Genomic DNA, 20,049 nt, shown 5'->3' on the forward strand with positions numbered 1-20,049 from the left:
TTTGTTTAATTACTTCTCACTTTTAAGTGAACATATTTTTAAGCATACTTTTTTCTTACAAGATATATTTTAGTTTTTTTAATTATATACTTTACTTTTAGAGGTAGAATTGTGTTTTTTTTTAAGAAAAAATGAAACAGTTTTGTAGTTTTAAGAGCTTTATAAAAATTGAGTAAAACAAATTTTAATTGATTTATAAATTATGATACATTTACTAAATATATTTTGGCAAATAAGTACTCAATCTTTATAAAAACAACGAAAAATGAAGTTGAAATGGCGACAAAAATTGAACAAAAGCGGTTAAAAGTGACAAGTCTCAGGTGACACTACACGCGTCTCCTTGCGACGTCTGCGACAGCTATCAATCGATTGGCCGCTGAAGGCGACAAAGAGCAACGGCGGCCGCCATTGAACGGGCTTCAACAAAAAAGGGAAAATACACAGGGATTGTTCGCAACACTCACTGCATTTTTGGAAGTTGGTCAGAAACAGTTGTGATGGAATACCAGTACTTTTTCATAATAATTCTCATCATAGTGATAATAGTCAATATTATCATCATTATTTCACTGCTCTTGTGAAGAAAAGTTTCAAGCCGAAAAATTGGCTAGGCTGCTCAAATGAGTCAAAATATAATGTAGCTGCATTTTAAAAACAAGCCTATGGAGTTAAATTTTATGATGTAATAAAAATACAGATATTATTGCATTCTGTAGGTTTTTCATAGAGCAAATCAACTGTGGAGAGTGAATTAGTGTTGATTTGCGCGTGAGAGTCACGATGATGAGTTAAAAGAAGCTGGAAAATCGATTCGTCAAACGGATGTAGAGTTTAAAGATTGGAAATTGCCGTTTGCACTAGTTTTGATGTGCGAAAACTCAGAAACTAAAAATGACAATAGATGTGCTTTAAAAAATATACAAATTGTAAATATTTTATGTGTAAAAAACCGAAGTAGTAGAAAAATTTTGTTAAAGAAAAAAAAATTGTTACTTATTTTTGGAATATTTTTGAGGTTTTTGATTATTTTTTTTACCACTGGTAAAATTTTATATCTTTTTTACAACTATCGTACAAAGTAGTTTAAAAAATATTATTGTAATAAATTCAAAAGTTTACAAAAAGGCTACTTTTTGTTTTTTCAAACTATTAAGTGTTTTATTTGAGAGTAACTAGGTTTACAATTAGCTTTAGATACATAAAATCTTTAAAATCTAATTGTATGTTTACTAGTATAAAAATGCGTTTTTTAAGAACTAGCTAAATAAAATAGGCTATTTTTTACATTTGCCTTATTATTTGTGCTTTAATTATAATTGTAGAGTGTTAGTACTACTTAATATTGAAAACTGGATCTTTTGGAAAAAAATACTGCTTGTCATATGCTCTATTTTTGACGCAGAAACAACACGGATGCTTCATAAAACAGGAAAAATAAGTTAGTTTTTAAATATTTCTGATTTTTATAAAAATACTTAAGTTATTAAACTAAAGACGTGATAAAGAAAATTCTTAATATAAATAGAGGGATTAAATTCAAATTTATCAATCAAAAATATTTAAAATTGAGAGAAAAACAGTTCATTTAAGCAATCACCTAGTATCAGTTTATAACATTGATTACTTAAAGATTTTTTTTGTAGGTAACAATAACTGTTGTGTTCTACTTCACATCTACATATAAAAGTCGTCATATGTTGTTATAGTACAAAACTAATAAGTTTGTATTTTAGTTTATACACAGCTCGATAAATATCAAAAAAATATTAAAAAAATAATTTGACTACATTTGTATTCTAGTTTCATAATTTACATTGTTTAAAAAAAAATATTTAAACAATAAATTTTTGAAATTAATTTTTTTTCTTGTAAGAATTAAATAAAGTAAATACTTTATATTTCTAATGAAAAACTACTTATTAAAAAGAAAAATTATTTTATAACAAGAATATAAAGTATAAATGTTAGCGAAATTTATCAGCTGCACCCGGATAGAACACAGCGTTATAAAATATTTATTTCGCTGCATAACCACTAATTATCCTGGTAGTTAAGTTTCAGCTGGCTTTGAATTAGTAAAATTTCTTTAATTAACAAGGGATTAAAATTTTCATTAAAAGGGTAAAAGTATAAAAAATTCATTAAAAGATACTTTGAAAGTTCGTCAGAAAACTATTGAAAAAAAGCTTTTAATATAGCAGTGTGATTTAATTTTTAATGGCAAATATTGCCTACAACTCAAACAATTTTTTGAACTTTGAAGCTGTAATAAATTGTTTCGGTAAAGTCAATCAAACCCGTCTTCGTGAATCTTAGAAAGCGTCGAGTGAGTTTTGGAGCGACTCATTGAAGTCGTCGAAAATTTTTGCTTGCTTTCTTCAACTTGCGCCTTATTCGATTCTGCAATTAGTTTATTGTTTATAAGTGCACGCAAAAATTATATTTGAAATTAAAACTTATAATTTTTTTGATAAAACAGCATGAAACTTTAAAAAAATTAAAAAATCAACAAACGACTATCTTACCAGCAACATTGTTTTTACTTGCACTTGACGTTATTGAGCTTAATCTACTTGAACTTCTATATGGAGTTTTTAGAAAACTCACTGGTGTTGTCTTATCTGAAATTTAAATTTTTTTTTTGTAAAATATATGTTTTTAAAACTTTGTATAAAGTATTTAAAAAGGCTGACTTTCCAATAAATGCAACATAAGTTAAAAATAAGCGTTTAAATTAAAGTATTTTCACTTAAATAAATAAGTCAGTTACTGTTAATTTTTTTTTTACAAAACATTAGTTCTAGTAGTAAACGTCTAGATTCGATCGATTTTTTTTATCGACACTAAACGTTTATGAAGTTGTTTCAATAGTTATTAGTTTTGAAGCATTAACTTGGTTAGCTTACAAGCTTTCTTTTACTAAAAAATTAAAAGTAATTTTAAGTACACAACAAGAATAATTTACAAAATTTTTTTTAATAGGCCTAATTGAGTCCTAATTTTTGAGGCGTATTTTATCACAACATGCATTTTAAGCTGTTTAAAAATTGCAAAGAAATATTTTTAGAAAAATTTTATTTAACTCAATTTTTTTTTTAAACCGCGAAAAAAAAAAAATAAAATCAATGATGTTTCATACAAATAGTGTTAATGTTCGTTTTTTTCGGACAAATATATTTAACCTCAAGTGTTTACTAAAACACAAAGGCTAGTTTTACTTGTTGAAACTTGCAACGAAACTATTGAGAATACATACTGATAAGATTTCGTTCATAAGTAATTTATTAAAAAAAAGCCCAAACTGTTAGAATAATGTAGATTAAACTAACCAGGTGACTAGCTTTATGAAACTTTAATATCAATCAATTATTCAAAATGTGTAAGCGGTTAAGTTGAAAAGTTAAACGAAAAGAGTCGGTCTTATTGATGGTTTATCGAGCAAAGCAAATCATTTAGTAAAAGTGTTTTGTTCAGCTTTTGACCGCAATTTTCTTGAAATTTTATAAAAATTCTTAAAATTATTCGAAGCATTTAATGTTTTTGTTGTTATTATTATGTTATCGAGTTTCTGCATGTTAAAGTTTATAAACAAAGTAATTTTCACAATGGTGTTCAACTGCAAATTGAAACTAATAGTAGTTTAAAGTTTTATTCTAATTACTTTAAATATTTATATACATAATTTGATACATACAACGTGTATAAAACATAAAAAGAACTAATCTAAGTTACACAAAAACACACAGTACTCGTTATTGCTAGTACAAGCCGATAATTTAATTGAACAAGAATAAGTTAATGATATGCTTCATGGTTTCATTACTGAACAAGAATAACTACTTAACAATAACAAGATTGAAAGCTTTTAGTAATACACTCCTTCTAGTCAGCCTTAAAAGTGATTTGATGTTTCTTTTCACGCAAATACTATTAAAGGTTAATCTAACAACAGTAATGCTCTCTGGTAAAACTAAAACCCAATAGTTTTAACTCTAGAATAAAACTATAATGGGTGACCGCAACCGTAAATACTATAAATAAGTAAACTGTATATAAACATCTTTAAAGAATTGAATTTTGTTAAATGTATTGTAAACACTTTTTTTTAAGTTGTTGTTGGAACCGTAATACAATTTTGTTTGTTTTACTTTTAAATAAAAAAAATGTATATGTTACATTTACCAGCATAATAAAAACTAACGGATACTGCTTTTTACGAAGTATGTTTTGTTGACACGCTCTAAATTAAAACAAAAACAAATTGCTGTTACATATGATGATAATGAATATATATTATAATTAACTAATAGCAAATAAAATTTAAAAAAACTATTTATATTATAAGATACTTAAGACCTACTAAAAACTTATATAAAATTATAAATTATAGCTTATTATTAGTTCGTATTAATACTATATAATAAACCTAGTTATATTTCTTACATTAAAAACTTAGCTAATTTATTTTAAATATTGTTTAGCTATATTAGCTAACAAAAATTCAAGCTTAACTTTATTCCCTTTAAGTTTAAGGTTATTTTGAGTTAAAACATTTAGTTATTTTCAAAAAATTCTACTGAATGACGAGAAGCTCTAAATTTAATTAAATTAACAAAATAATTAATTAACAATTTATTAATTTGAAAACATATGTAAAAAACTTTTCCTATTTTTTAACATTTTTATAAAAAACAACTAAAATAATAACTAAATTTACTACTTTACTAAACTTTAGACAAAAATTAACTATCTAGCTTGTTTATTGTTTTTAGCAAGTTATTATTTCTACAATTTACGTTATATTTTACCTACGTTTCAAGTTTAATACTTGACTTTTGTTTCGAAACAAGTTATAATCTGATTTCTTAAAAAGATGTTGGTATATATTTTGATTGTAAGAAATTAAATCTTCAAAGTGCGTAAAACAGTATGTTGTATGTATATTATATATATTTTTTTTCTTAATTTCCTATTCCGTTAAGTTTACGTAAAACACTTACATAGCTACAGTAAAATCTATTAATCATTACTACATAAATGCTAGCCAGATGTGTTTAACATAATTGAGTTTCTAGGCTTTCTAATTTTTTTATAAGACTTTCACTAAAAAATTCTACACGCAAAACGAGTATGCAAAACAAAACATTCTAACATTTCGACGATTTCTTTCCATTGTCGTTCCTCGATTTCTTGTGCGATTTCTTGGCAGTGTCGAACCTGACCCTCTCCTGGCTGTGGTCCTCGTCATGCTTGGTCACCGTGTGCCGGTGCTTGTGGTCCACGTGCAAAATTGCAAAGTCCCTTCTGTGGGTGCTCAGGCGCAGCTAGGAATGTTTTTAAAATGTCTAGTTTTTGCAAGTACTGTTTTGCTTGTTTAGTTTTAACGGTAAAAAATGGTTTTAAAATACTTTATTTGCAAAAAACAGATTCAAAGTATTAATTTAGACTAATAATATCAGAAAAGAAAGATAAGTTAGTTTACTTAAGTGTAACTTTAACTTAAATTAAAAAAAACTTTTTAATTAGAACTTATTTTGAATTTATAGATATGGTACATATTTAGCAACATATGAAAAATTAATATCGAGGTAGTAGTAAAAGGTTGTGACTTGGTACTAGTTTTTTAGAAACTTTCCGTTACTATGCCTTTATTGTTTGAAAATAATTTGAAGATTACTTATTGATAATTAAAACAAAATTGTATAAAAACTTATTGCTTTTTTACTGTTTAACTTTGTTTTCTTATTCTGTTTGTTTTTTTGATAAAATTAAGTCTAACAGAGTTTTTTTGATACTTATCGAAAAAGTAGTTCTACTAAAGCAAACATACTATTCCGACTTTAGGCCTGACAATAGCTGGCCCTTTCAGCTCTTTGCCTTCTTTTGTAACAACTCCATAAACGACCGAAATGTTTTCAATTTCTTCCGGGTCTATGTAATACACTGTGCCGTCTTTTGAATTTTCTTTCAAAATGACTATCTCGCCTGTTTGGTCATTTAGTAAAATATATTTGTTCATTTATTACTCCAAGTGTTGTAGTTAATTAACTTTCAGTATAGCCGAGTTGATAATTAGAAAAAATCATACCCTTATTTAATCACGTTAAGTTTTGTTCTTATACTTGTATATCTCAAACAGTTTAAAAAATATACAGCTCCATTATTTTAATCATAACTCACTATATTTTTTCACTATTAAGCTTTAAAGAAAAATTTAAAAACTAAATAAAAAAAGTTAAAACTGTTATTACCTTTGTAAATGTGTTCTGTTATAGCTTCGATCCTTAGAAACTGTTAAAAAACAGTTAGTTTAACTATTAAATAGATACGTTTTGAAGGAAAACAAACTGTTTGTTAATGTAGCATACTACTTTCAAGGTCTTTAAAAAAAAAGGTATGTAAAAAAATACTTTTAACATATTTTGTGCAGAAACAATTGATTTTTGTTATCATCTCAGGTGAGGTAGTGAAAACCAATATCCAAAACCAGAAATTTTCATCTTGTATTATACAAAAACTAACTCTGAACTGCTTCATCTGAGCGTAAAGAGGTGCCAGCTTTCTTGCTGCTAATATTCCCCACATGTGCCTTTCAAGTTTCGGAAATTTGTTGATGGCCTCTGTGAGGTCTTTAGCTGGTACATGAAGGTACTAAAATATATTTAAATTGTAATCAAAACTTTGTTTTTTTTACTTTAATACTGTAACACATTTACTAAACAAAATTTTTCATTATTACTAAAAATTAAAAACTTTTAACCTTAAAAATTTTAATACACTCAAAAATATTGAAATCTTAAAACTTTACAAAACTCATCAGCAAAACTACTTTGAATTTTTTCACGCAGCAAAACAAACCTCAATAGCTGTTTGGCAAACGACGTCGGCCGCCCTCCTCTTATTGGTCAGGAAACCGACCTCTCCCAGCACCTTTCCCGCTCCCAAGACCCTCAGACCGTGCTTGTGCTGGTTGTCCACGCTCTTCCTGTCGTCTTCCTTGTCCTCCTCACCGTATCTTGTTAGTTAAGTTTAATTTAATGTTCTTAGTACTACAGTAAGGTGATAGAAAAGAAATGTGTTGTTAGTGCCATCTAATAGCAGCTAAGTGTTTAAGTTTTGTGTAATTAAAAATGCTACAGTCATGTAAAGTATACAAATATGTGTTTTGCTGTTTTTACTATGTAGTAAGCGGTACAAATTTTATAAACTAACTGATTTCTTTCTGAGACTGGGCTGCCATCTCGGGAATACTCTTTCGTTTTCGAAGGTGTAAACACCTGATTAAAAGTTTTTAATGTGTTTATTTATTTTGAGAGATGACTAATAAAATCAATGTATTTAGACTTTCAACAGCTACTGTTAATCTTTAAAAAAATCAAATAGTAGTATTTACTAGAATAATATGTCTATGACTAAACTTTCATGCAGCGTAAAACGATAATCAACAAAAAGCTTAAATTATTTTATCAAGTACTTCTTTGTTATTATAGCAACAATTAAGCTACTTTTAAAATCAGTATAGTGAAATTTATTTTGAAACAGCAATATTAATAAAAAGTTTTGAACAATACTTTGTTTATAAGTTTTAAACGTGTAATTGCATAGTAACTTTAAACTAAATGTGAGATGTTAAAAGCTAATATTTGGAACTAAACTTTAATAAGAAATGTTTTTAAATTAACTTAAGTTTAGTATAATTGTTTACGACGTAAAAAACATTTTTCCACGCATTTGACGACGTTATGCGATTGACGCGTTAAAAAGTTTAATAAAATAGGCTATCTATAAATTTATATACGAAAATCAAAATAGCTCTAATGATTATAATTGCTAGCATACTAAGCTTATCTAGCTCATTAAAGTTTGTTAGAGCTATTCTTGATTACAATTTCTAACTCGTAACACGTGTAACGTAACTATTAAAATAACGTATAGTTTATTTCTAAACATATATTTCTAACCTACAGTGAATAAAACAAAACTTAGTGTCTAAAATTATATAAAAACTGAACAAATTTTCTTTAAAACAAAACTGCTAATATTTACATTTTTTTTTGTTTAGAAACTTTTATTTTTAGTTTTGCGTATAATATAATAAGCAGCTCCTAGCTAAAAAAGTGTTGTTATTAAGCTTATTAAGTTATTACATCCAAAGTATTTATTTTTAACTAAAGTCTCAGATATAGTTGCTATTCTATAACAGTTGTGCTTCTCTATATGACTTTTTATTTAGCCTTTATTAATAAAACTTCAATTAATCTAAATAAGTTTACATTAAACCTAAAAAAATAATTGCATTTACAACCTCTTGGTTAAACAGATTCATTTATGGAAAATATTGTCTCAACTTGCTTTGAAAAATTTATACCAAAACATTTTTCTGACAAAAATTTAAAACATAACTGAAAACTTAATTTCTGTTAGTAAACTTAGCAGCTTTGGTAATTAAAAACTCTTAATTAAGCAAGTGCAATTATTACAACATACAAACTTTGACTAATCCTTTGATGATGATTATGATACCGTCTTGCTCTTCACCCTCCCTTATGACGTAATCGTCGGCTTCTTTAATCTTTACTTGCACAACTTTCTTCAAAAACTCTATAAGCTCTTCATCGCCTGAAAAACAAGATATTACAAAAGTGACAATTCAGTACACAATACAAGAGTACTTTATAACTTTCACTATACTATAACTAAGGTATGTTAAAAATCAAAAATTAACTTTATCAATATTATTTTTCAAACAGCTTTTTCGCTGACAGCATTTTTTCTTCACAAAGTTTTTACGAGCGTGAACTTGGCTTTAATGGCTTTTTTTGTAATTTCTTTTTAAACCAAACTTTAAAACCAACTATTTTAAATTTATAAAATGCTAACTTGGAACTTTTTTTTATTCTAAAGAACGTTCTTTTGCTTAGCTTTTCACAATAATTTTCATCGAAATGGGGTTTTAGTTTTGTAGTGGGGCCCCTTTAAAAATTTAATGTTTTTTTGCATTTTTTCACTTTGCAACGTTTTTCTCCAAATTTTTTTTTTTCAAATTTTTTTATTATTAACATACTTATAAAATTAAGTTTAAATACTTTATTAACTTTTTTTTTTCTAATTTTATTTTAAATATACGCTTGAATAAATTTTTAAGAAAAGTTCCAAATTTGCACGGTTTTGGTTCTTTTTTTTACATAGTTTTATGGCAAAAGTAAATTAATTTTTTAACAAGTTTTATTTTTAACAGACTTATATGATTAAGTTTTAAAACGTTATTACATTTTTTTTAAATTTATTATTATTTTTCAAATATATGACCCATTTAAGTTTTACCTAAATTCCTAGTATTTGATCAAGAAATCCCTCAAATTACGTAAACAAAAAATTTAGGTAAAACTTGTATGGGTCATGATTTGAAAAATAATAACAAATTGGGAAAAAATATAACAACGTTATAAAGCTTAATTATATAAGTCTGTTAAAAAAAAAACTTAAAAAAAAAGTTTAATTTTGCTATAAAACCATGTAAAAAAAGAACCAAAACCGTGCAAATTTGGAACTTTTCTTAAAAATCCACTTAAGCGTATATTTAAAAAAAAAAGTTAATAACGTATTTAAACTTAATTTAATAAGTATGTTAATAATAAAAAAATTAAAAAAAAAAAAAATTTTTGGAGAAAAACGTTGCAAAGTGAAAAAATGCAAAAAAAAACATTACATTTTTAAAGGGGCCCCACTACAAAACTAAAACCCCATTTCGATGAAAATTATTGTGAAAAGCTAAGCAAAAGAACGTTCTTTAGAATAAAAAAAAAGTTCCAAGTTAGCATTTTATAAATTGAAAATAGTTGGTTTTAAAGTTTGGTTTAAAAAGAAATTACAAAATAAGCCATTCAAGCCAAGTTCACGCTCGTAAAGTTTTCTTAGTAAAAAATCCATTTTTTTACATATTGTATACATGTTTTGACTTATCATGAAAGACAAGAAAAATAAATGGATTTAAAAATTGACTGTTTGAAAATACAATTTAACTTTAAACAACTTCAATTTCGACAAACTAAAACCTTTGACCCATACAATGGACTTCAAAAAGTCCTCCACAGTGGCGGTGTCGAGAGAGTCGGTGATGTTGTCTTCCTCTTTGACTTTAGCCTGCAGCGTGTTGATCAGCAGCTCCTCTTCCTTGTGATCCAGTATGCCGTCTGTGTTTTACAGGAACGTTTAAAAAAATGTAATTTGACCAGTTTCAGTGGTTTTTAAGGAGCCAAGTAAAAATAGTTCAGGTTTTATCATTAGTGTATTTTATAAAAATTTAGTTCAACAGCAATTAACAGAAAGTTAAGCTGGTTTTATATCGATTTCTATTACTTATATAACTATTTTTTAAAGCTGGTCTTGGTCTAACTCTTACCTGATCTTAAATTCTGTATCAGTTCTGTGAGCTTGTTGAGAATGGTTCTGACAGCGTTTCTTGTTTTTATGCTTAAAATCAATCGTTCGTGCTCTTTAGAAATAACACCTAAAACAAAAAGTTCAGTTTAAAAACAGTTGGTAAACTTTATTCGATGCAGTTACACAAAAATATTGGTAAATTCATATATAGTTTAAAGATTTCAGTTGTATATGCGTCAATAAGTTATCTATTTCTAACTTATTTCTCGTTGAGCGGTGAGCTGATTCTTTTTAAACTTCTGCAAAAGAAAGTTCTGCACTTTCTCGTCCTTCACCACCGACTTGCAAGTCACGATCATTTCATCCTCCCCCTGAACGAAGCCCTTGCCGACGTTGAACGCTTTTCTTATTCTGTAGTTACACAGATTACAGTTTTCTGTAAGTTTGAGACAACAAAAATAAAACTCACTTGAAGTTCAAAAACTCCAACGCCAGCCTGAGACCGTATTGCAACAGATCGAAAGAAAACCTTAGCACTCTGGCAAACCTCAAAGCCAAGTAGCCGTACTTGACATTGTTCCAACTACAAAGTCAACTTTTTCATTTAAGCTCAATTAAAAAATTTTAAGTAATAATGTTATGAATTTAATGAAACAAAATGCTAAAAGTTTTACTGAAAAATGCAAACTTACGGGTAGGTTCGGTCGATTTTCTGCCACAGAGCCACATCGGCTATGGAGCATGCTTCGATCAGCGCGAACAGCCAGAATTCCCAGCACCTTGACCAGTTCTTGATGTGAATTGAAACAACCTTTATTTGAATTTAGTTTGTGTAACATTACATAGTTGGTTTTAAGTGACTTGCTTTGTTACTACATGTCGAATTTAAAAGTATTCGAGAATTACTGAATAGTTTTACATTTAAAAGAGTTTCTTTTCAATACATATAACCTTTGAATTTTAACTTGTTACTGTTACACCTTTTTAAAACTTATATGTTGCTTTAAGAATACTTTTTAAATAGACCTTAGAAGTTTGAATTTTTTCAAGCATTGATAGTAAAAAAAAGTTTCTTCTCTAGGTTTAAAATCTATTTATACTTAAAAGTAAAATATTCAAGACTTTATCGTTATAACAAAACTTATTCATTTTAAAATTTTTCCTATGTGTGTTAACTATTATTATGGTCTATTTAACATTTGGCATTGCTACAGATGAAAATTTACTTTAGTAATTCTACTTACATTCTTGTGACCCAGGGTTTCCCAAAGGGGATAGTATCGCCATTTATCGAGCGATTTTAATAAGCAGAGGAAATAACTATTAAGGGGCGAAAAGGACATAGTTGTTAAATTTAGGGTAATCATATAATTTTTAAATTTTAGCTTGCTTTTTTACTAACTTTACCTTGCTACTTAATATTTGACCATGCGGTTAAGTTAAAACATAAAAGTCGAATTTTTCCATAAAAAAATAAAGTAAAAAAGTAGTTTAGTACAGGGTTTTTATAGTGGGCGATAAAATCCCTTTGAGTAAGTTTTAGCCGTCAGGGGAAAATAACTAGTAAGACAACAAAAAAATAAATTGGTAAATAATTGTTACAGGAGCGGTATTTAATAAAGAAAGAAAACAATTTTTTTAAATTTATCCCAAGTAGCGATTATGATAATGAGTTTGGGGAAATCTTTTGTAAACCAACTATGTTGTCTAAATTTATATTAAACATACACAAGCAATTTATTCTTTTTACGCTGTTCGTTAATTTAACTTATATTATTATAAAAATTACTTTTTTGTTCCGCATTAGTGTTTTTAGAGCTTAGATAATAAATAAGTTTCTTTTGCTAAAACAACATAACTATCAACTACGTTTCATTATTAAACAATGTATAAACAAAAGCTACAAACTTAACTAACCACAAGTAATAACTCAATGCCATAGAGTCCAATGAAAACGCAATCAATGAACTGCAAGTAAAGTATTTATCAATAATTTATAACCGCAATGAGTTAAGAATCAAACAAAACTGTTACTAACAAAAACAAAGTCGGATACTTCTTTCCGTTCTATCGCTTCGTACGCATTTATGTCATAGTATAAATCCCGACTTATCCAATACACGTTTATTGCTAGAATCAGCTCCATAGTGTACTTAAATACTGAACAAAAACGAATTTGGTATATTTGGTAGAGCAAAATTTGCGACCTATTTCAAAGTGTATCGTTTATTTTATACTGTACCTAAATAAAAGTTTTACTTTTTTATTAAAAACCAAATGACTTATTTCAACTTAAAGGTTATAGGAAAGTGATAATCACTGAACACTAGCATAAAACAGTAACAAAATTTTAATCAAAACATAAAATGTTCTAAAATAATTTTAGTAAGCTTACGTAATAGGAGTAGAGTAAAACTTCGACTTTTCAACTTTTGTTTCGAAATGATCTAATTTTTTCTGCAAGTTTGAATATTTTGGTGATATCTCCCAATGTTTACGCACGATATCTGGTTCTATAAAGCTAAAAAATATTCAACATAATAGCATCTTCACAAATTTTAATAATTAAGTTTAAGACCTATGAACTGTTAAATGTCACAACTATAAAAAAAACTTTACAATAAGCGTTACAGAATACAGTTTTATGCAGACATTTCAAAGTACATACTGGAATTTAAAACTATAAAAGTAGTTTATAAAAAAAAATCACTTTATGTCAGAAAACTTAAACCTTTTATATTTGAATAAAGCACAAAAACTTGAAGTAACAAACAGTTTACCTTCCTCTTTTTTTCAGGGCATCGTCGCAAGCTTGGACCAGGACTCTTGCTTCCTCGTCGGTCAGAAAACCAAGGGTCACGTTCTTACCGTAGTTCAACTATTATATCATTTTACTACCATTAGAACATTTAAAAAATTGATTTATCTTTTAGCATAAAATTTCATTTTAGCGTTTTTTTTTTGAAAGTGTTTTAAATGGGCTGAATTAATTACAAAGTTAAGCTATGATAAACTGTAAGCTTTAAATAAGTTAAGAAATGAACTAGAAATATGTGAAGTATTTAGTTTCTAAAAAAACATTATTAAACGATTAACACTAGAATTATGATGCTCCTTAATATAAACGAATTTGTAAAATTCTGAAGCAATTCAGTACAAACTTACTCTAAGGATTTTCAACAATCGATGTCTTAACAAATCGTAAATGTAATCTTGTGTTGATTTATACACCATGCCCTAAAAATAGTTTTTTTTTTTTTAATATTAACAACTTTCAAGAACTGCAGCATTTTTCAACCTACTTTTAATGTGTCTAAGTAAATTAAAAACTAAAAAATCTTGTTTTATATTTCTAATTGATATTGTTGCTTTAAAAAATTTTTAAGTAAAGTTTATCAAGTATTTCAATAAAATTTAAAATGATTGTAAAAAAATATTTTTAATAAAAACTTCTAAAAATTAATTTAAAAAGAAGTTATTTTTGTTTTGTTAACAATAAATACCAAGTTTAAATGCAAGACTAAAAATAACAACGTGTATTAGAGAACTAAATTACATTAACACTTTAACTAAACTTAAAATTATGTTAATTTGTTTAAAGGCACTCAAATGTGTTAAAAAATCATTAAACTCATTTCTGGTCGTAGTATTAGAACTAATAACTAAAATTTCATTTTTAATAAAAAAGTTTATTCAAAAAAGAAATAAATAACAACATTCTATTTTGAAGTATTTAAAAAACATTGAAAGTAATCAAAATAACTTTAATTATTAGAGTGTTAAATAATGTTTTAAATTTTCTTAAACTACTAAAACTTATTTAAAACTATCAAGTTTTGTTTTAAACGGCATCAACAAAATGAAACATTAGGCGAAATTTTGTTTGAACTTTCTTACATGCGAATGTTTTCGTTTGAACAGCTGCTTTTCTTTCTCTTCTATGTCTTCTTCTGCCGAAGAATCTGAAGAGTCTGAGACCTCATCGTCTGTCTCGTCTCTGTCGTATCCTGCAACGTGTTAAATTATTTAAAAAAATGTTTTTAAGAAATACAACTAACTATATTTTTGTACAGTTTTCAAACAAAACAAAGTTTGAAAGCTTCAAAGAAAAATTCATTAATTCAGTAAAATTTATACACTTATATTTAATTTATTTTAATTTATACACTTATACACATTTTAACTTTTCAACATACCAAGAGTATTGAACTTGTCGTACGGGTTTGTTACTTTGGTCATCTTTCGAACAATGTTCCAGTGTGCGTCACAATGAAAATTGTCGTTTTGCAGCATCAGACAGTAATCATTTCTGTGCTTTTTAAGCAAACCAACTAAATACTTCATGGTATTTTTACTGGCATCCGTAATTGTCAGCAAACCTGTTAAAGTGTAGGTTTTGTATTTAGTTATAATAAAAAAAAAACTTTAAAAACATTTTTATACTTAGCTACCTTGCAAGTTTGCAAACTAACTAAAAATGTTAAGAAAATTTCCGAAGATTGAAAACAACTTGTTATTTTGTGAATAATAAGCTACTTGTGTACAAAACTACTCTTAAAGGCTTCTAGAATATGTCGACACTCTTTTACTAAATATACAGTGGTTTGAGCTTTACTGACATATTTTATAGCACTCACCACAATACCTAGCTATAATATGCAGAGAGCTTGTTCCGACGAAGGTAGCAAAGAAAACATGCAGGGTCGAATACAGCATGATCTGCGAAAGTTGTTAAAAGTTCTGCTTTTTAAAATGCTTGTTTGTATAAAAAACATTTACTCACTTTGAAAAATGTTTCTTTTAAGTATACATCTGCAATTAAAGTTATTGTTATAACTAACGGGGATAAGTAACTATTTTCTCAATAGTATAAATACTGTCTACTTTACTTTAATTATAAATATTATAACAATGTAATAAGAATAATAACCTAAATTATATATATTTAAACGTGGTTTATAGTTCCTTACAATTGTATTTAAAAGTTAAGACATTAAAAGTATAAACTAGTACTATTATTTATGTAATTTTTTCTTCTTTAAACTAATGTTGTTTTTCAAAAATGTTTAATTTATTTTATGTTAGGTTTTAAACTTACTACTTAAGTCTTAAAAAAAATTAACTTAGAGATACTACAGTTGTTGTTGTTAGTCAAGTTATTTTAGTAAAATTCAGTAGTGTATCCGAATGCTTAAGTAGTATATTAAACTCTAATTTTGATCCATAGTTCAATAGTTTTTTAAAAAGACTTTCAAATTGTCTATTGTTTAAGGAAAACTATTAAAAATAAGTTATAGTGCTAACTTTTTTCAAGTTAAAACATCAGCTATTTTAGCAGCTAAGATTTAAAAAAAACTTTACTTTTATAAAATCCAAAAGCATCTTTTTTAAAAGAATTAAAACTTTTCAAAGAGGTTAAAAAATGAGCTTATTTTTTTTCTACTACAACTTGTTTTACTAATAATGAAAGGTAAAGCCTTCCATTATTCAGGCCAAAAGAGCGCATAAATTTATTAAAACTAAGTTACTAATAACGTCAGACCATCAAACAGTACCTCTGCAAAAAATGCTGTCAGTGTTTTCCTTGTCCTGGCAAAATTTATCTTCTCCGACAAACTCATTCGTTTTTCTGTAATAAAGGATAATGTTTGAATACAAGACTACAACGGAACTTAATTCACTTTTTTTAGAAACCTTGAAAGCTGGTTGAGGTAAAGGGCAATGATCAGACCGGATTCTCCTTTCAAACCGCCCCAAGAAATCATCAGCAAGTTTTTCATAGTGGGTTGCACAACTTTCTTGAAGTCAACAAACACTGAAACCGACCAGTAACTGATAAACCTGAAAAACGTTATTACAAGTTATAAATACGTTAAAAATATTACAAAAATACTTTAACAAACCTCACGAGTATAGTGATACAAAACAGCCAAAAACTGTACAAAAGGTCTATTGGTCTAAAACACAGATTATCGCATTCTGCAACGAAACTTGCTATAGTTATTCCAGCTAAGATGTACACGAAAATTTTTGTTATAAAGGCTATCTTGTTCCAAAATCTGTCATATAAATTTATAAAGGTATTTTACTTGTTTCGATAAATAACTTTAATTATTTATTTTATTTTTTAATGGCGATAATATTTAATTTATGTTTTTGCACAACCATTAAATACTCTTCCTTTTTTTGTGTTATAAAACTCAAATAAAAGTCTACAAAGATTTAATTATTACTAAAAACATAGTATAAACTTATTATTTTTAGATGTGACATATATACTGATATTAAATAATAAAACATCATCGTTTTCTTATTAAAGTCGTAATGCATCTGTGAAGTCCTTAAAAGTTACACGTGTTTTAGATTCAGCCAAACAAAGTTCAAAGCAATAAGGTTGACTTAAAAAACTGTTAAAGCTTACAAAATGTGTTTTACATGACACGGCAAAAACAAAGAAAAAAAAAATTGAAAATATTTTTCTACTATAACATCAAAACAACATCCTCAAGATTTTTTTGTGATAAATCTAGTATGGTGTTAAATAGTTCTATTCTAAAAGGTTTCGCATTCACAAATAAGTATTTTACAGATTTTTTCTCTATAAAAGTGAATCAAAATAAGAATTAAACTAATAATGCACACTACACTCCAAAAATAAGGCTTTAAAAGTATTCTTAAAATTAGTTAAATTATTTCACAAATTTAGTTAAAGCATAGTGAAATATTCGTTTGTAACAAACTTGTAAAACTTGTCGATGTCAACAAACTTCGTTTTGTACTGTCTCAAACATATTCCGTAAGCCCCGACTGCAAACAGACCAGAAAGTTTTATCTGTGCAATTTTTATATCAAATTTTTTTTTTTTCTTCTAAACTGAAACCATATAACTTACCGCCGCTGCAATTACGTTGAGGAGAAAAACAGAAGAGGCTGTTATCATGATTTCGGTGGCAGTGTCGTAGAATATGTTGCTCAACAAAAAGCCTATAATTCTGGCGTAGAGCCATCCAAAAATGTAAGACACCACCAAAGCCCTAAGAGCTTGTAGAAATAAAGTCCAACCTAAAATAGTTTGCTTAAAATATTGTTGTATTAATAACCTTTTTAACTGAGTAAAAGATGTATTTTTTACGTTTTTTATTACAAGTTAGTAAATAAAAGTATCAAAATACGAAACAAAACAGTTTTTTCATATTTTTTAAACTTTTTTCCGTTATATAGAAGAGATATAATTTTTATAGACATTTTTTTACACTGCTGCAAATTTACTGACTTGAAAATTCGTTTCCAGCCTCTGTTTCCAAGTTATAACCCAACACTTGCATCAGAAACTCAAATAGTAAAATAGATATGGGGTTAGTTATTATAGTTTCCGAGCCTAAAAGTGATCCTATGTTGCTTGTATCACCTAAAATCATTATACTATAAATAAGCTTGAAAGGTGTACTTATAATTATTGACCTAACGAAAAACAACCACAAAAGTTGATAAAGGAAAAATATACAAAATAAAAATGCTAAGTTCTGCTTCTGTTATTGTTTGTAAAAAATTAAACAGAAAAGTACCTTCACACAAAACAGAATAAGCTAAACATAAAGCCTACCGATTTGCTGCATTACGTCTATTGTGGCTTCCGGCGCTGTCGTAGCCAGTATAGCAGCGCAAATAAGGCAAACCAGTATTGCTGACGAAGTAGTCTGCAGCCTGTTTATTTCCGGTAAGAGGTAAGCTGCAAGTGACAGCAGTAGTATGCCGCACATAAACGTACCAACCACTAGCTTTCCAACTTCAAAAATAGTCCTATGAGGGAGAAGGTTTAATTATAAGTTTGGTTTCCGTAAAATGGTTCTATGTTTAAGTAGTTAAAAACTTAATAACAAAATAAATTCATTACGGTTTGAATGTTGATAATAACACTGAAAATAATTTAAGTTTTTGAGTATTTACACTATGAGTTTGTTTAATATTCTAAAAGGTTTTGTATATATTAGTACTAAATCAGTCTTTAGCTCATCAAAAGCACAGCATTGGTAGCTTTTGTCCTAGTTAAATTTCACATGATGATTGACTTTTAGACTTCTGTACAACGTAAGTTTTATATCAAAACTTTAACTTTGACGCAACAAATTATTTAAAAACTGATGATTATAAAACTAATGCTATCTATAAAAAAACTAATATAATTACGTTACAACGTTCAATCAGCTTTCAAAACAAAAACAATTTCATTAAAATATATATATTTGAATTTTTATTAAAAAGGCACTTACTTGCCATAAACACTCTCGTTTTTGCAAAAGGATGAGTTGAACAATAAGATTGGAAGTAAGACGTTTATAAATATTCTAGGATCTACTGCTTTAACAAAGAAGCCATTGAAGTTCTGTGAAAAAAAGAGTAATAACAAGCTAAGTTTTATTAAACATTGTTTAAAAGTCACTTGTTTTGTTTGGTTTTAAGAATGTATACCTCATTTTAAAATAACATAATAATAACTTATATCAACAGTTCTTAAAACGAATAATAAAAATACAATTAACCAACATTTTTCTTTAACATTAATACCAAATAAACAAGTGTATTGCTTAAAAAAAAACAGTCTTAAAACTTCTTCAACTATGAATTTACTGTATCTTACTGTTGCACGTATTGCGATGTATCCAATTAATACTGAAACTATGTGAAGTATTGAACTGCTGTGAAAAGTTAACCAAGATGGGTAGTTTTTACTTTTTATAAAATCTGACCACAGTGGTTCCAAAATTTGAAGTAAAGCTGTAAAATTCAAAGAGCTACGGAAAAACTATCACTTTATATGTTTGTTATTAGACTAAATAAAACTGTAGTTTTTGTACAATTATTTTAGATAAACAAATAAAACTTTTTTAGTTTTAACCTTTGAAACTTTAGTATCTGTTTCAAACCAAAAAATTAAACTATTATCAGCATAGAACTCAAAAATTAATACAATAACTCAAAGCATTATTACAGAATAGGGCATACTTGTATATATTTTATTAGATGATAGTTACACTTTTAATTCTTTAAAAAACAAAAAACAAAGAAAGTATTAAAATAAAATAAAAGTAAACACTTTTTTAACCATGAAAATGGATAAAGGAAAAATTATTGTAGTATAGAGTTATCAAACTTACTTGCAAATGAAATCGAGGCAGAGATAAAAAACACATTATAGTTTGGATTACTGATAGATTCAACAGTAGGCTTCCCATCTAAGAAGTTTGTTAAATTACTAGCATTCATTTTATTTATAAGTGGACATTCATAGTTTTGTTTTATCCTTTAGCACTCAAGTTTTTAGTTTTCGATCTGAAAAATATTCTTTTAATTTAGCAAATATGTAAACGAACACAAGATTGTGATGTCATATATAAGTTAGGTAGTACGATCAGTTATATTTGTACCACAGTTAGAATATTTTAAAACACAAACACATGTTTTAAATATGATACTTTTACCAGAATGTTAAAGAAAATACAAACACAATGCCTAAGTTTTGCGAAAACAATTTGCCTGAATGTATAGAAAACAGAAATAATGTTCGTGACATAATGTCAAGAATCAAAGTTAGTTTAAATTCTATCAAAATTTTTAAATCCTAGTATGTAAACTTTTTTAAGTTTTTTTTTTTCTTTAATAAAA

At 27.1% G+C, this 20,049-nt stretch overlaps 1 protein-coding gene across 1 annotated transcript; it reads right to left on the minus strand.

Moving 5' to 3' along the window:
- Positions 1-303: 303 nt before the first annotated feature.
- On the minus strand, positions 304-18,860 carry LOC145836304 (sperm-specific sodium:proton exchanger-like). Its single transcript, XM_082944121.1, has 29 exons — positions 18,856-18,860; positions 17,990-18,186; positions 17,660-17,794; positions 17,279-17,448; positions 17,127-17,218; positions 16,081-16,227; positions 15,937-16,015; positions 15,024-15,105; positions 14,583-14,765; positions 14,284-14,393; positions 13,552-13,623; positions 13,167-13,264; positions 12,782-12,907; positions 12,425-12,593; positions 11,079-11,197; positions 10,856-10,969; positions 10,646-10,797; positions 10,406-10,513; positions 10,059-10,196; positions 8,495-8,622; positions 7,216-7,280; positions 6,862-7,018; positions 6,526-6,654; positions 6,255-6,294; positions 5,834-5,988; positions 5,156-5,327; positions 2,529-2,624; positions 2,301-2,403; positions 304-514 (listed from the first exon to the last, which is right to left on the minus strand). Exons 1-29 carry the CDS (start codon positions 18,858-18,860, stop codon positions 304-306), a joined length of 3,552 nt encoding a protein of 1,183 aa, XP_082800247.1.
- Between the last annotated feature and the right edge of the window lie 1,189 nt (positions 18,861-20,049).

This window comes from Thalia democratica, chromosome 1 (assembly GCF_965202585.1).
Source record: "Thalia democratica chromosome 1, ktThaDemo2.hap1.1, whole genome shotgun sequence".
In the NCBI taxonomy this organism is placed as follows: Eukaryota; Metazoa; Chordata; class Thaliacea; order Salpida; family Salpidae; genus Thalia; species Thalia democratica.

Excerpts from the sequence above, each read along its gene's own strand:
- LOC145836304 (XM_082944121.1), bottom strand. Across the intron at positions 16,016-16,080 it reads TACCTCAACCAGCTTTCAAG|AAAAACGAATGAGTTTGTCG; the intron begins GTTTCTAAAAAA and ends CCTTTATTACAG. Across the intron at positions 8,623-10,058 it reads GTCCATTGTATGGGTCAAAG|GCGATGAAGAGCTTATAGAG; the intron begins GTTTTAGTTTGT and ends CTTGTTTTTCAG.